The 16,668-nt window shown below is 47.5% G+C and overlaps 1 protein-coding gene across 4 annotated transcripts in view; it reads left to right on the top strand.

The window, feature by feature from the left end:
- LOC122386881 (glutamate-gated chloride channel-like) overlaps positions 1-16,668 on the top strand; it is a 98,089-nt gene that overhangs the window by 60,786 nt on the left and 20,635 nt on the right. For all 4 annotated transcript variants that reach the window (XM_043376578.1, XM_043376580.1, XM_043376581.1 and 1 more), the window contains 3 exons: positions 7,771-7,853; positions 8,211-8,345; positions 15,159-15,607. In XM_043376578.1, the coding sequence (XP_043232513.1) occupies positions 7,771-7,853; positions 8,211-8,345; positions 15,159-15,607 (667 nt within the window). The remainder of the gene's footprint in view (positions 1-7,770; positions 7,854-8,210; positions 8,346-15,158; positions 15,608-16,668) is intronic.

Raw genomic sequence — 16,668 nt, 5'->3', positions numbered from 1 at the left:
CGTCCGCTCCATTACGGGGCGGGGCGGAAGGCTGCGGAACACGTCTGAAGGAGGCGGCGGCGCTCCGGCGGACATCCCCGCGCTGCCATCAGCCATCGCCCGCCGCGGCTCTGAGTGGCTGAGCAATGAGCGATGGAGACAACTGAGGGGGCAACAGCAACACTCAACAGCAGTGGCAGCTGCACAGCGCTGGGAGCACCGATAGCGACGACGGCGACGGCCTCGACAGACTACTGACGGTCGCGGCCGACATCGGCCGCCGACCCAGAATGAGTTTGGCCCTGATAGCCATCGCCACTATCCGCTCCGGCCGGTCCCCGGGCCGGCCGCTCTCTCACTCTCTCTACCTCTCGCTCTCTCTCTCAAATGGTTGTGTTCATTGGCGGAGTGTCATCGGTCGGCTACTATCCCCGGGACATCCCCGCTGTTTTTTTATGTGGGTGTGTGTGGTCACGATATTGATAATGTTATTGGCATTGCATAGGTCCAAAACAGTATTGACGTTGACACTCATTTGTTGATTACTGATACGTGATGCTTTCGCCATCGATAACGAACATATAGGAGACGAAGGGAGGTGATGAGACATTTCCGTATTATGGGGTGATTAGCAAAAATACGACTTATTTGAGATGCCGCAAAGGTTTCATCGTTACATTTTCGCTCATATACGTTTGTTTTAAAGTCGCCCTTTTATAATACTCAAGACTCAAGAGAACGGTTGTTAAAATAGACCCGTCGAATCGATGTCATATAATCAGATCTACTAGTCGGTTTCCACTAAAGCTGAATTCCTTACCGGCGACGGGTTTTAGAAGGCTCATAAATGAAGTATGTGGCACGCCTATATCATTGGCCTGGATTTCGTTTATATTTTTAATTTGATTAATTTGGGAACACGATTTGCTACACCGTATAACTTCTAAAGCTGAAGCCCAGAATTTCCTCATGGAGTGGTCTCGCTTGCGTAAAATGGTCATTGTACGACACAAGACATAGCTCTGGAATGTCGGGTTAGCCTCGATTGAGTGGACACTGGACAGGCTTGGAACTTTGTATGTAACATGTATATTCTATGCTGTATAGCATAAGAAAATTAGAAGCCACCCAAGAGATAACTACCAGACATTGATATGACATGTGAGATTAGACGATGGTAATTCTTAAACGTGAATGGAATGCTTGCAATCAGACATGTGCTTGGATCCGGAAAAATGGATCTGAGATCTGATCCCATGGATCCCGATCCGAGATCCATTCAGATCATAGATCCAACCCCTCAATTTTGTCGAGAGATCTACTGGGATCATAGATCTGACCCTTCAATTTTGTCGCTAGATCCACTCGGATCATAGATCCGGCTCCCCAGTTTTGTCGTGAGATCCATTGGGATCATAGCTCATAGGTGCTCAAAATGTTAACAACTTTCTTTCATAAGAAGTTATGAATACCAAAGTATGGTTAGAAACAATCTTATATGTACAAAGGCCTTATTAGTAAAGGCATCCAGTTACATTATACAGAATACAAAATAAAGGAGGCTCATGACGGTCACAACTTGAGAGAATTGAGTGACATGAAGATTGTTACCAACAGAAAAGTTTGCATTAACAATTAACATAGAGGTAAGTCAAAGTAATGACTAATGAACAATACATTACTAGGTACCTACCACATCACAATTCATGTTAGAATATACATAATGATATTGATAAGACAATCTTGCATTAGACAACCATGAGGCTTTCCAGTTTCCAGCTAACACAATTGATTGATAAACAATAAAAGATGATACTGTCACATGTGGCTTGGTTGGGTAGATATTTCAATCTATTGAAATAAATATTTGATAAAATAAACTGAGATATAAACAAAAGTATAAAAATATTCTGCGGAAGCGATGGGAAGCGAAATATCAATTGTAATGGCCTTGGATATTTACCGTAAAATGATTATTCAGTATCTAAATAGAACTCGTGACGTCATTTTAAATAACAAATGAGCTAAGCGTTCTACCTTCGAGTACAATGAAAATTAATAAAAAATCAAACTGGAAATTCAAAAGTCTGGAGTTTTTTCCAAAGAATGTTCATTTTTTCTACCTCACATAATTTTACGATACGATTATTTGTGAATATCATCTTTGTAGCGTTGAATTTAATGACGTAAACGTAATCTAAAACGGTATTATATGGCCCTGAGCCGGGTCGCGCCTTACATCTTTATTTCATTCACTTTTCAAAAGCATCACAATATCTTACGTCATTAGGTTGAAAGGCCTATTACGGGGAATCTTTTGGAATCATTACGGTTTTAGTCAAATTAAGATTTTTCATTGGTCAAACGATAATGACGTAATAAAAAATATTACCAAAACGTGAGCTGTGAATTTCGTTTGTCTTTTTTTGGGAGGCTCTCTCATAACGAAAGCACAGCATGGCACCACACGTGGCACGATGCCAAAAGTAGGTAATCTGAAGAAGTTGATGCCATTTTTGAACTTGTAATTTTATTAGGAAAGTATTTGAGGTTGTTTGCTATTCTTACTAAATCGAAATTGTGTTGCACATACTAATAGCTCATACGAACATTCTGGATTGGGATTTCATACCTGGCAGAAGTGGATTGCTGGATTATTTTTAACAAAACTGACCTATTTGGCTTCCAGATTTGATTTCCTAACATCTGTCCATAGGCGGCGGAACAGGGGGGGGGGGTGGCACCAGGGTACAGTGCCCCCCATAGATTTTGGCATTTTAACATTAGCCCTATGGCGTTGCATGGAAAGAATGGGACCAAAATGAAAATCTGCAGTGCCCTGCTGCCACTGCATCTGTCTGTACTGTTTGTCCATTGAATTAAAGTGGCTGTAGCTTGTTGATAAAATTGTCATCAGTGCTGTCATGAAAAAGTTACAATTGGTCACAAAAAGTAGCAATGTGCATGTTCTTGGTTTATTTTAAATGTAGTAGAAATGTTGTTGATTTAAATTCAAATTTAATGCTGATACCTAATGATTACAACTGGTCTTAACCATGTCCACAAGTGACAATTCTCAATTGTATTGCACTGTGAGGTGTACAATTATGTAGGATAAGGGTTTCATTGGCTACATGTTGTCGTGAGATCCATACAGATCATAGGTCCTCCACAAATTTTTGCCCGCTGGATCCACAGAGATCATAGATCCGACCCCTAAATTTTGTCGAGAGATCCATTAGGATCATAGATCCAACCCCTGAATTTTGTCGAGAGATCCACTGGGATCATAGATCCAACCCCTCTATTTTGTCGAGAGATCCACTGAGATCATAGATCCAGCTCTCGGATCCATGCACATGTCTGCTTGCAATATCCTCCCAAATCTAGCGATAGGTATTTCCTGTGCCCATGACATCCCCTCACTCTCCGCTGCCACTCTATCGCACATCCGGGACGTCCGCCGCCGGCCACGCCTTTCGCACGTCGCGGCCTTTTGCAGCCGTGGCGCCGTTCGCACTCTCCGTCAGCCTTTCACGCCGCCCGGGCGTCCTTTCACAGCGGCGGTCGCCGGCCGGCCGGCCGCCGCGCCGCCGGGACGGCCGCTATTCAGAAGGACCGGTGCCGGGCGGCGTTTTTGCCCATCGCTCTCGGGCGATGGCATGATGAGAAGTGTGCTGGTCGTGTGGCTGCGCCCCCGGACGGCGGCCGGGCGCCATCCCTGGCGGGCCGTGCGCGCCGTCTGCCCAAGACGGATCGGGCGCGGCGCACCGCCTCTGCCGTCACCGCCTCCGCCCACCGTCCGCCGCCCGCCGCCCACCGCCCACCGCCGGCAGCACGAAAACGTCCAGCCATTTACCGATTGGCCCGGCTGTATGGAGGACGTTTTGGGTGGAGGAGAGAGGGGAGAGGAGGGCAGTGCGGTGATGTGTGGCGGGCGGTGTGACGGCAGGACCGTGGGTGGCACAAACAGCGCTACAGAGGAAGTGGGGAGAGGGAGGAGGAGGAGGAAAGGGAGGAAGTGCGCCGACCGCATCCGCCTCTCGCTCGGCTGAGCTGACAAGGCTCCCGTGCCGCACCACTGCACTCATCCTGTGGCGGGAGCGGACCGCACAGCAGCCGCGCCGTCCGGGAGGGCCGGAGTCCGACCGCGAGCCGCACTGGGGCGGACACCACCCACCGCACCCACATCGCGCCGGAGACAGCGAGAACTGTCCCAGCGACGCTGCTCAATCGCCGTCTGATCAGTCACATGGATACCAAATTAATTGTCCGACATAACTGCTGGCCGTGCTAACGGGTATTGTTGCGCCGATTAATTATCGGTTATCATAGAGGGTGTAAATGATGGCTGGCGTTCATTGCCCAACTCTTACGCAAAGCTGCAGTCAATTAGGGTGATTGATAGACTCACGCTATGTGAGGTAAGTCTTATATAATCATGGCCGGGACGCCCCATTTGGCGCTACATCACAGGCGTTTCTCGTTGCTGATGAATATGAATACCTGACCGCAGCGTCTTATTTAGAAGCGAGCTATGCAGCAAGGAGAAGGACCGAAGAATGTGCCGTTCCATAAAGTATTTTGCATCGTAAAGCTTAAGCACAGCACAAAAAAAGAAGCATGTGTCGCTATCTGTGTTATTTCATCCCTAATCTTCAGAAAAAGCTTTTTCCTGGACTTGATTGGACGGGATTTGATCATTCAGTATGTGTGCAAGAGATCCGCAATAGAAGGGAACTATCTGGGAAGACCTTGATGTGCTCCATCAATGCTTTCCGTGGTCGCTGCTGAAGACGGCACAGACCATATTGGTAGGCGGGTCGGCCAGCTTCATAGCGTTGAAGATCAGACAGGGAGAGTTTCATTGCAGCTTGTGCAAACAGCACTGGGCGAAAGTCGATGAGGCGCGTCTAATAGAGAGTGGCATCACGTTCCTAGGATTCGGGATGACCTCACTTTCACTGAGTCCGATTGGAGATTTGAGGTCTGCCACCTGCCCCCCCCCCCCCCCCTCATGGTGGCGGAGGTCTTGTATCAGCTTATTAGATAGAGTGCGAGTATCTACGCACTATGCAATATGCAGACATTCAGATTCATCAGATTTAATAGCCAGATTTCTCAACGTTGGCCTATGTAGAGCTTCAACCCGAGCTTTAACACTCCAGTATGTCTGGCGACGGATGTTCACAGGCCATCCCAAGCCAATGAGCCGCCATGAACTTCTGCCTCGTGTGTTTTTATTTTTTACCACATGCCGAGATATCCCTTTAACATTAGCACGTGCATTTGGGAAATGGCTTCGGCCCGCCTCGGCTAATGTTGAAGGTATTTGGGAAACGATTCGGCCCTAGGGCTTTTTGATTTTCCCAGACAAAGTTTTACTGAATATTCTGAGCGGAAGAACCAATTTCAAAGAAGATATTTACGGATTGTGTGTTCACTAACAGCAACAGCAAAAGTAAGTGACTGCGTGTTTACATACTTTTGCTGTCAACGTAATTTAACTAAACAAGGTTATCGTTCCAATGCCAATGTATTTATTGCTGCAGAACATGGTCGGATCATTGAATAATCATTATTTCTGCATAATGCACGCAAAAAACGAACAATTTAAATGCGTGAAGCATCTTAACGTGCCACAATGGAACATTTGATATTGTTCTAGCTGGGATCCAAGACGCGTTTGATTCAGCGTTTCACCCAATTTTTAGTTTTCCTCACGGTTTCCTCACTCCTGCTGGACTCCATATCTTTATTCTAACTTCTGGCGTTTCACCATCTTCATCCTCAGCTTTTTCAAACCCTAAATAAGGAGGAAGTAGGAATTTCATCTTTCATACTCAACGCAGCCTAATAATGAAAAACACAAACAAATAATCACGGTGACTATAAATATGAACATAGTAATAATATAATATTAACGCAATATTAAGATTAAAGTGTAAAATATCAAATGAATATGATATTAACTGTTGCGCCTGGTTGCGCCGGTACGGCATGTGGTAAATCTCTTCCCAACCTTGGGCTGTGAAAATGCAGTTTTATTCACCTCGGTTTTTTGCTACGGACCTCGTGCCTACCGGCACTCGGTCCTCCGCACAAAAACCTCGGTGAATAAAACGCATTTTCCCAGCCCCGGTCGGGAATATATAATTGCTTTCGGTGAAATCATTGGTCTTCAGTGATGACGCTAGAGGTTTAGAATATAGACAAGGGGCCTAGACAGCCGGTACTATTATTATCGACTATGGCTTTCGTCGTTTAGACCAATTTAAGGCAACTATCGATTAAAAGGGCGCGTCCGCACCAGTGGTATCCCAGCGCGACATGATCTACCTCCGTGTCCCAGAAACCGACTGCCGATAAACTGCTGCACGCTTTCGTTTTCTTTGAACAGCACGTGCTTTCCAGCATGCATTTAATGGTCATTTTATGGAGCTGCAACACATTAAGCGATTTGTAAATCCATGAATTATGTAGTTTATGACAAGACTATATCAGATGACGGACAGGGATACGTCGCGCTGCAAATGCGCGACGCCAGGTCTAGACTATCCAATATAATGCCGGAGGGTATCCATTTTCATCCGAAACAATAATCAAATAAACTGCACACTTGGTCGGCCCGCCGAGGTTTTCAGAGAGCGGAAATTAGCGGACGGTTGCGGGACGAGCCCGCCTCCCCTCGCCGGCGCTTGGCCAGCGGTTCTGTGTCATATTGCGGCGCACCTCCGGGATGCCAACCGGCTCTCAGTCGTCACTTTGATGACATTCCGAGCTCCGCCGGCCGGCGGGGTCCGGTATTCTCATCTCGGCTCGCAGATAGTTGACGGCTAGGGGAGTTCAGTCTCTCCTCTGCTCGAGTGTGGAAACAGTGATACACTTACTCGTGTTTTTCATCCGAGTGATACAGTTTTATTGTTCTTTTTTTTTTTGCTGGGACTTTCTCAGCGCAATGGCCACGTCGTTGGCGTGAGACCTCTGAGCCTCAGTTGGTCTCTAACAGAGCTTACATAACATCCAGAACATCCTAAAATCAAATACCTAAGCGATGTGGCGATGCGATGGTATGGAAGGACTGATTCTGGAATAACTATGCTAGTGTACCATTGATGTCATTTTAATAAATGAGTGTGACCATTTCCATGTGCGGATTGGCCAGCTAGCCATTGTTGCGGAAGTTTCATATGTTTCGAATCTCGCACATCTGTATACTTTACCACCGCCTTCCACCTAGTTAAATTCCTTACCATCCCTGAATTATGTAGTAAGGTGAGCCGTGATCTGTCACAGCGTTTTATGCACTCCAACCTCCTGTGTACCGAGTGACGCGTATCATATTTGCACTTCTGAAGAACATTCTAGCCGTTTCAAACGCGTTGTTGTCTTTGACAATCTAGCTTGAAGCGTGTTTAGATCGCATTGCCAGGCCCACAGAGCGAGGCTTACCTGCATATTAGTCTAGTGGACTGTTTGGCACGAAAGCGAGTGGATGATTAATGAACTCGCCGATTAGCCTGAGCGCATCGGTGCCAACCACGAGCCGTATGTCACAACACTCTAATTATACCGCGGTGGGGACATGATTAAGAGGCCGTGATAGCTGTTGGATGTCCTCACTCTGCAGTCATTTATAGTTGATTAATGTGTGATCAAACGGAGCCGACCACATAAATGTCGTCTGTGGTGTTCGTATTGACCTGACTGGTGATACGGCTAACGGCTGACTATGTATAGTCGGCGGTGATCTACCTCCCGGCTAATAATTCCATTCCTGCTCTGTTTCAGAATATCGCTGACGCTGTCGTGCCCTATGGACCTGAAACTGTATCCGCTCGACAAACAGACGTGCTCGCTGAAAATGGCTAGCTGTGAGTACCTACTTACCCGGCGGCGAGACAGCGAGCGCGGCGACGTGGCGACTGAAATCTACCTGGGCGGGGTTCGCGGAAGCCGCGTGACCGGCACTGCTGAGTTAGGATTAACCAGAGAGGTTCTCTTAGTACTGGGGCTCGTTAAACTCTGCTCGGTCTCGGTGTATTGAAGTCCGTTACCTCTTCTCTCGTGAGTCGGTCCTTGGAACTGGCTCGTCAGGGGAGCGGCGGCAGTACCGGTAAAGTTTGACGCTCAGCCCTCGGCGCTCAGTGCTCGTGGCTAGATGGTGGCAATTCGCTAGGGACATAAACTGCAATGAGCCCGGCTGTTGATGGCGCAACCATCCCTTTCAGACGCCTGGAAAACGGACGATCTGATATTCGTGTGGAAGGAGGGTGACCCGGTGCAGATTGACGACGGCCTCCACCTGCCGCGGTTCACGCTGGAAAAGTTCCAGACGGCCTACTGCAACAGCAAGACAAACACAGGTGAGACTGGACCGCGCCGACCGGGCGCGGCTCGTCAGCTCGGCCCCCGCCGGCCCGCCCGGCCGTGGCGTGTCGAGAATTATTAATGGTGCGCCAGAAAGTCGTGCGCCCAACAGGCCAAGATGAGCCCGTTTGGAGCATCATCAGTCGATGTCACCGTCTTTGAGTGCGGAGGACGGTAGGGAGGGAATGCTTTGTTATAAGGAGAGGGAAAGATGATAGCTTATTTTTCTCATTTTGAAGAGGAAGGCGAGTCGTGAGGATAGATTAACACAGGCGGAACGTGTACGGCTGAAGTTTCTCTAGCCTGAGGTATGAAGCCTGTGGAGGTTATGTCTGCAAGGAGCACCACCCCTGCGGCGGCGTCAATGCCGACGTTGGCCGGCTGTCGCCGCCGCCGCTGATGGCTGGCACCTGCCGACCCTATTGGAAACGACGGCAGCGCGCCGCCTCCACCGCCGCTCCCGCCGCCGTCCGAATTCTGCCCGCCCGAGTCATTATACGGAAGATGAATGGGCTTGTTTCGTAGTCGGGAGGTCGGGCCCAGCGCTCCGGGAAGTTTGCAACCGTATTGATCCCAAAGGCTTCAATTAGGCGTGGCTGCATCAAATCATGCCCGACGAACAAATTCACCACCAAACCGGTCTCTTTTGATGTCTTTTCTCTTGCATGCTCTGACTACACTCAAGTGTAAAATTTCAACAAAAGATTTCATTTATTTAGGCTGGATTACGATGATGCTCCAATAAGTAGATATCATTTGGTTCAAAGTTAAAGCTTACCGTCGTTTCATTTTATTTGTATGCGGCACCTACCTCATTCGAGTTCTATCAATAGCATTTAAATTCACATTTCTTGGAGCTTTATTACACCAGGAATCAGGCTGTGTGATTCTGCTAAGTGCTAGCCGCCGTGACTTTGATATCGCCTTAGATCATAATCACCTTCCGGTGTTCATAACTGGCGTTTAATCACCGGACGTGGATTAGGGGCGGCGGCAGAGAGCGCCGTCTCACATTTGGCGCTGACTGAGAGCGCGGAGTGGTCGCTCGCGGGCCTGGTGGCGTTAGTGGCCACGCTCGACGAACAGATCACGCTCGTTGGAGGTGACGTAAAGCGGACTCGTGATTAGTTAGTGGATCGGACTTGACCTGGCTGGGATTGAACATGACGATGAACAAACCTTAACTGGTCATACTGGGTCCATCGAGCATGTTCTTCAGTGCTTTCTAACCAAAATCTGACCATCTGACCAAAATGGGATAGGTATGGGTTAAATATTGATGCAGTGCTCCTATTTTGAGTGCTTATTTAATTCTGTCATATCGATTTAATGCCACAAAACCTACACACTCATGCATAGGTACAGTAGGTCTACTAAAAAAGTCCCCCGCTCCAGCGGCGGCCGGCCGGCCGAACCCCCGGATTCCAGCCCCGACTCTATTGCGCAGGCCGCGGCAGTGACACGGGTCAGGTCGCGGCGCCCGGCGAGTGGGTCAGTTGGCGGCGGCCGGCCGTGGAGTGAGGACGCCGCGTGTGGGGCGCAGAGATGCCGCAGTGCAGAGGAGGGGAAGATAGTGACTCTGCACGATGCCGGAAACGATGCCTTTGTGATCTAAATGAAACACCTGCACTGCAGTGCATATCCTCCCTTGCCCCATTCCTATTATATCATAATCCTTCAATAATCCGTAATGACCATTCAACGCAAGCAAGCAAACAAAGCAACCCGTTTAGTGGCGACATCATCTCGGATAAAAAAAGCGACAGTGATGATTAGAATTGACTTTGCGCGAGGGCAAATCAAGGGGTATATATGTATCGTACCTATGCCGAGTATTTTATTCCCATCTAGCAAATTAAGATTGGGGATCTTGTCCAACAAGTCAGCGGCCGTTCTAGACACAGATAAATGCTTTGTTTTCGGTCGCATCTGCAATAATTCGAAGCGAGGTATAACCCTCGCCGGCCGAGAAGAAGGGGTGGGTGCCGCCACCACGTATTTTTTCGGTAGCTCAAAGCACACTGAATACTGATGATAGAAGGCTGACATTTCATATGCCTTACATTTGACTCAAGCCGGATCATTTGAAATCAACCACGTTTTCATGTCAGGTCACTTAACTATGACGTCTTAAGTAAACCTCTGCAGACTGCACAGTTGTCAGTTATAAAATGATGCAAATCCGTAATGCACTTAGTGTCATATAAGCATAATGGGAAAATATGGAAACTGTTAATTTGGCGTCGGAAATGAGCTAAAACTATACCTCACGCACATGAAATCGTGACTTCATACATTCTTGGCAAGGTTTAATGCTTCACTTTTGCATTGTTCACCTTGCGTGACGGAGTGCTCGTCAATAGGAGTGCTCGTCAATAACTCCCGATCAAAATGAGCTAGCCAGTCGGGAGTGGGACAGCCATCAATGGACTCTGCAAGACTGGTCGAATCAAATGTTGTGCAGCATGTCCTCCTTTCAACAGCTTCGTGACCTGTGTTGCCCTAACATGACATTGACCTAACATCCTAAATTGCTTCACCTAAGCAAAAAAAGCATATAAATCGACGCGTCTGAGAACAGAAAACACGATTGTATCGAAATGACGACAATGCGACCTTTTTGCGAAGTTATTCACCAAAAACCGATCCAATGCCTTGGGGCCCTTAACCTGCCCTTAGAGGTCACTGATATTTTAAAATGGGGTGACAGTCGCTGCGTCACGTAACGACGCAAGCGCTCGTTTTTTTTTTCCGCGAGGCTCTAGCAATTAGCTCAATTATAGGAGCTAAACATGGGGTTGGGGAATCGCTCCCTTCTCACTCACTATTTGGCCGGGATAGTGTTTGCAATTATTGAATCTATCATTTTAAGATTTCAAATGATCCATTTTTCCCGCCCAAGTCTTTCAATTCAAGGTCATAACACCAGGTCACGTCAAGTGACCTTACCTCAAGGAAAGTTCCTGTGCTCATCATATCTAAATACATCGACTAACCGATCACTTTAAAACCTTCAGTGATTTCAATGGGCAACAGTAGGTATATGTATTTGAAACGTTTACTTTGCAAGTTTGACATTGCTGACAGAAAGGTGGGTCAATTTTGAGATCGCTTAAGTCAATGGGAGAAAGTTGAACTGCGCTTTTTTAGGACGGAACGCATGATAAACACTCTGAAAACATGTGGTGCCTGATGAGATACAATACTGAATGAGAAAATTGTTTGTTTTGTTGGGAGCCATCTTTTTCGGTCTGAGAAGGCCCTTGCAGAGCTATGACATAACTATGCTCTGGTGTAGTAATTTGGTTGTGCGAGCCAGCGACAGTGATCTGCGGACTCCGGAAGCGTGACTGTTCCCGTGGGACGATTGCCCTGTCGGGCGGTCCAGCCGTCTCCCCAACGGTCACCCGAAGAGGGTTATGTGTCTTGGAATGGAACCGACATCAACTACAGGTTGGCTGGTGGGGTGACCTCCAGTCCAGAGAGGGAAGCATGAAGACTAGGGGCGATGCGGATTGGTTTTTCCTGAGGATAGCGAGGACGGAAGAAATCTAGCACCCTTGACCCTTCCTTATAATGAATGTATCTCAGGCTGTTAAATCTCCTAAGCGTTTTTTTTTTCTCGACATGGTCAAGGTGTCATTATTAAAAATATGAAGTCCGGAAGGATAAATTAAATATAGAAATTGTGGCCAACAGAACATTATCAGTTGCGTTCAACATACTCGTAAGCATGATCACACACCCAGCTTACACATGAGCCATGTAATAAATATTTTTGATAGACATGTTATGAAATCATCTAAAGTGTTTGTAAAGTTTCACGATACGGATCTAATATCCTGCTATCCATCATGACCATTTCTGGTCAGGTCATGTCTTTGAACATAGGCCAAATTCTTCAAATGACCGATGCAACCCCCCCCCCCCCAAGGTTTTTCGCGAATAACTCGCGTAAAAAGCGGCCGATGGCGACGAAACTTTCAGTATCCTCGCATTGATAAATTTTACACCTACCCTGAAAATTCCATGACCCTGACCCAAATGACCTTTGACCATCTGAATCACCTGAAGATCAGGTCAGGTCATTGACCTTTGGTGACCTCGGCTCACTTTTTCGAGTTTTACATTTTTCTACGCTAGTTTTTGGAGCTGAATTCGAATTTAGCAACCATTTGAACATTAACAAAGTAGTTTTGGTGCCTTCGTATCATGTTACGAAGCTGTCAGAGGCGGATGACACGTATTACGAATACCCGTCGTGACCCCTACCGGTTGACCTGACCTGACCTAACCCGACCTGATCTAAATGCTTTAAGACATCATCTCTGATCAAAACTAACACGATATTCGTGATCAGCACCCCGAAAAACCCCATAGCAGCCACACTTTACGACTTTCTAACAGGTCCCGATTTTCCCGATTTTCGGGTCATTGACCTGACCTGGAAGGTCACCCGATGACCTAGGACCAAAATTGGGTATCATCGGCTTCCTCTCGTGACGGGCAACACGCTCGTTTTTTCCGCGAAGCTCTAGCTCAATCAGGGGCCAAGCGCGAGGGGGGTCGTGCCACCCCTCCCCCCTTGTGCCGTCGAAGGAAAATAAAAAAAATAGCAAAATAGCCTGTGCCGGCGAGGGTTAAAGATCAACTTTTGATTCGTTCGAAGCGTTTTGATAAGAGGAACACGAGGCTGGTAAAATTAATTTCATGCAAGTTTAGCTTAAAACTTTTAGTGTTTGTGGAAAAGCAATTGGTTTTCTCATAATACCGATGGTGGCAGTTGCTGTTATTTACGTGCTAAGCTGTTGACCTTAATTAAATCTGACAATATTATTCAGACATAGCGGTAAACGAGCTGCTTGTTGTGTTAGGTTAGGCTCTTTCGGTCGATTTCAGAATGGGAAGGATGACAGGAATTAGGGGGAGACAGGGGGCCTGGGCGGGAGTCATGAGCCTCATGCTCCGCTGGAGCCGAGCCCATCACGTGAGTTGGATTGCCCTGACACATGGATAGCCATGGGCGGTGTTTCACGGTCCCGCGCTGCAGCACGCTGCGCTGCGCTGCCATGCATTGTAGCGGCGCGGCGGTTGATGTGAATTCGGCTCCACGCTAGCGTTACGAGCTTCCGAGTCTGTTGATGTTTCCATGGAAATTGGAAACCCAATGCACCGGTGCGCACAACGCACCCTGTCCAAGCAAAATTTTACCATCGATGACCTCTGGTGACATGACCTTTTGCTCTGAACCGATCTAAAATTGGCTGAAGTATTTTTTCTTCTTTTTTTCTACTTTCGACGCTACTTCGAATACCACTTAAATGCCCAAATTAGAAGAGTCAGACATTTTGTTTTTCTCACAGACAATGACAATACAAAAACAATGCAATAAGACCAGACGTTTCGACAACAAAGTGCCTTCGTCAGTGGAAAACAAGATATAGGCTTTACATCGATTATTTTTTTATATTTCTTATTTTGTATATTTTTTATCGATGTAAGTAAAGCCTATATCTTGTTTTCCACTGACGAAGGCACTTTGTTGTCGAAACGTCTGGTCTTATTACATTGTTTTTGTATTGTCATTGTCTGTGAGAAAAACTGAATGCCCAAAGCTGAGGTATAAGAATGATGCTCAATCCCCATTTCCCCTTCAACAGGGCGTGAGAGTCTAGGCATTCCTGTGGGGCACGGGCTAACAATGACTATTTCATAATCATTGTGGCCATGAACAATGTTCATGGCTAACCGGTGTTAAAGAATGGCAGTAGATGTTCATTGAACATCTACTGCCATTCTTTAACACCGGTTTCGCTGCACTGAGCGGTGGCCGTCTCGTTTGTTGGATTCTACAGCTGGCTGGCGGAAAGCGTTACCGGCCGCCCGTCCACCGCCCGCGGGCCGGACCGAGCGGCGGTCCCGCTGACCCTACCTGACCTGAGCCCGGCGCGATATGGGACGGGCAGACGGGGGTTCGGCTCAGCGAAGGCAGCGCCCACTGGTGCTGGGGACTTTTTTAATAGACCTACTGTACAAATGTGCTGAAGTTCGTATTACTAAAATAGAGCTGCCTAATGTATTATAATGCTTCTCGAAGTTAAATATAGTTATGTGACAGCTTCCCGATATGTGACAGCTAGTTCCTTGCGAACACTTTGATGGCGTGTCTACTAATGTGATATCATTCCAAAGATTCTGTGCCTTTTATTGTCAATCGGGTCACGTCCGACAAGAGAGTCCTCAGTCGCTGCTCGATAATTGGATAACACCCTAATGAATTCGATTGCACTTAGGTATTGTGTCGTGCCTGGGCAATTAACGAACGAGCGGACGCCGCCTTGCAAGTTGTATTGGCGCTCCCTCAAAACAGGGAGCTGTTATCGTGCTGTCTTTCCAACTTTAATTGCTACTGACAGCTTCGGCAACTTTTATTCCATTGTCTTGACGTATTTGTGGGGCACTGATGGGTTTCTTTTCCAGGTTACGAGTTGTTTAGACCAGTTTCTTAGAGTAACAAATTAATGTACAGTTGTCCTTTATTGCTTTAAATGTAGCAAACACCGACAGTTATAAATGCTGTATGAGATTATCTTCTTCTTTGTGCTGTAGCGATGGTGGAGTGAACTAATCAGTGAAGCATATAATTCTTCTTTGCTACATGTTAAACATGTGGCAGGGTTGTTTTGCTGGTTAAACTATTTTGTTATGACAAAAATATACACCATTGACCTTAGAAAAGCCGTATTGTCGTCTGTTTTATTTCACGCTGGTGCCTGTGCCGTGACTGTGCGCTGCCGGTCGGTTCGCAGGCGAGTACAGCTGCCTGACGGTGGACCTGCTGTTCAAGCGCGAGTTCTCCTACTACCTGATCCAGATTTACGTGCCCTGCTGCATGCTGGTGATCGTGTCGTGGGTGTCGTTCTGGCTGGACCAGAACGCCGTGCCGGCGCGCGTCTCACTGGGCGTCACCACGCTGCTCACCATGGCCACCCAGACGTCCGGCATCAACGCCGCCCTGCCGCCCGTCTCCTACACAAAGGCCATCGACGTGTGGACCGGCGTGTGCCTCATGTTTGTGTTCGGCGCCATGCTCGAGTTCGCGCTGGTCAACTACGCCAGTCGCTCGGACATGCACCGCGAGACGCTGAAGCGGGGCCGCGGCCGGCCGCCGCCGCCGCCGCCCGAGCACGACCACCAGCACACGTCGCTGGGCGAGCTGGGGGACCACGGCGACGACGGACAGACCGCCTACGCCATGGTGAGTGTCGGACGGAGCCGTGAGGGTCGGGAGGGGGGGGGGGCAGTGGGGGTTGAGGGGCATGCCGTGGAGTGGGAAAGGTGGGAAAACGCTCTGCATTGCGGACGATTAATGACCCCTCTTGGTTATTCAGCTTCAACACGCATTCGCTGTTTTTGTACTTGCGGCGCTGCTCATCTATAAGCACTTTATTGCGTCGTTCTAACCAATTTTCGACCAGCTGAAAAGAAGGCGGGGTCTTTAGTTTTATGCTGTATGCACTGGGGCACTTTACTGCTGGATTTGTGTTTCATCTACTTGCGCTTAAAGCAGCTCAGTCTGTAAGAGTACGCTGCGTCACATGCATTTAGAATTGGATTTATTTGACGCAGTAGGTATAAATCAGGCTGTTTTATCACAACACGGGGTAAACATATATTCCGTTTTGTGTCATAGCAGTTGCGAAGAATGATGAACACACTGCCAGTTTACATAATGTATTTGAAGATGCTCTCGACGGTGTAATTTACATATTTAATCTCAGCATCACATACCACGTTAAATATTTGAGATTCTGTGTCTGTACTTTTGAAATCCAGACTCGGCAGTCTAGACAGAAAATCGGAGCAGCGACGTTCATTTCGTTCGTTGCCCTTTGTAATGCAGGACTATGATCATTTAGTTGAACTCAGTTAAAGGGACTATCCCACCTTTAACATGGGTTTGAGTTGAGATAGCCAAGTTTGCGGCGAGGTTCAGAAACCATGATTATCTATCTACACTGTAAAAAAAATTCACTAGCTAATTTTGAAATTAGGCATTTTTTACGAGTGCCTCCCTTGCTCCTCGTTACAACATATATGGACATTAGTAGTCAGAGCCATGCACGTTAACAATGCCGCTTGTGGAACAAATGCCTACGAGCGAGAACATGTTCAGGAACCTAATTTTGCGCAGTGTTAATGAACTACGCACAGCCTCACAGTGTTACCTGCCGTTGGCTTGTTCTCGGCCAGTTTTTAGCGTGTCCCTCAATTAGGTCATTTCGCTATTAGCTCAGCTGACGAGGCCCCGGCTGGCAC

The sequence above is a fragment of the Amphibalanus amphitrite genome, unplaced genomic scaffold (genome assembly GCF_019059575.1).
Source record: "Amphibalanus amphitrite isolate SeventyFive unplaced genomic scaffold, NRLGWU_Aamphi_draft 000265F_arrow, whole genome shotgun sequence".
Classification (NCBI taxonomy): Eukaryota; Metazoa; Arthropoda; class Thecostraca; order Balanomorpha; family Balanidae; genus Amphibalanus; species Amphibalanus amphitrite.
This window is presented reverse-complemented; position numbering and strand designations above follow the sequence as displayed.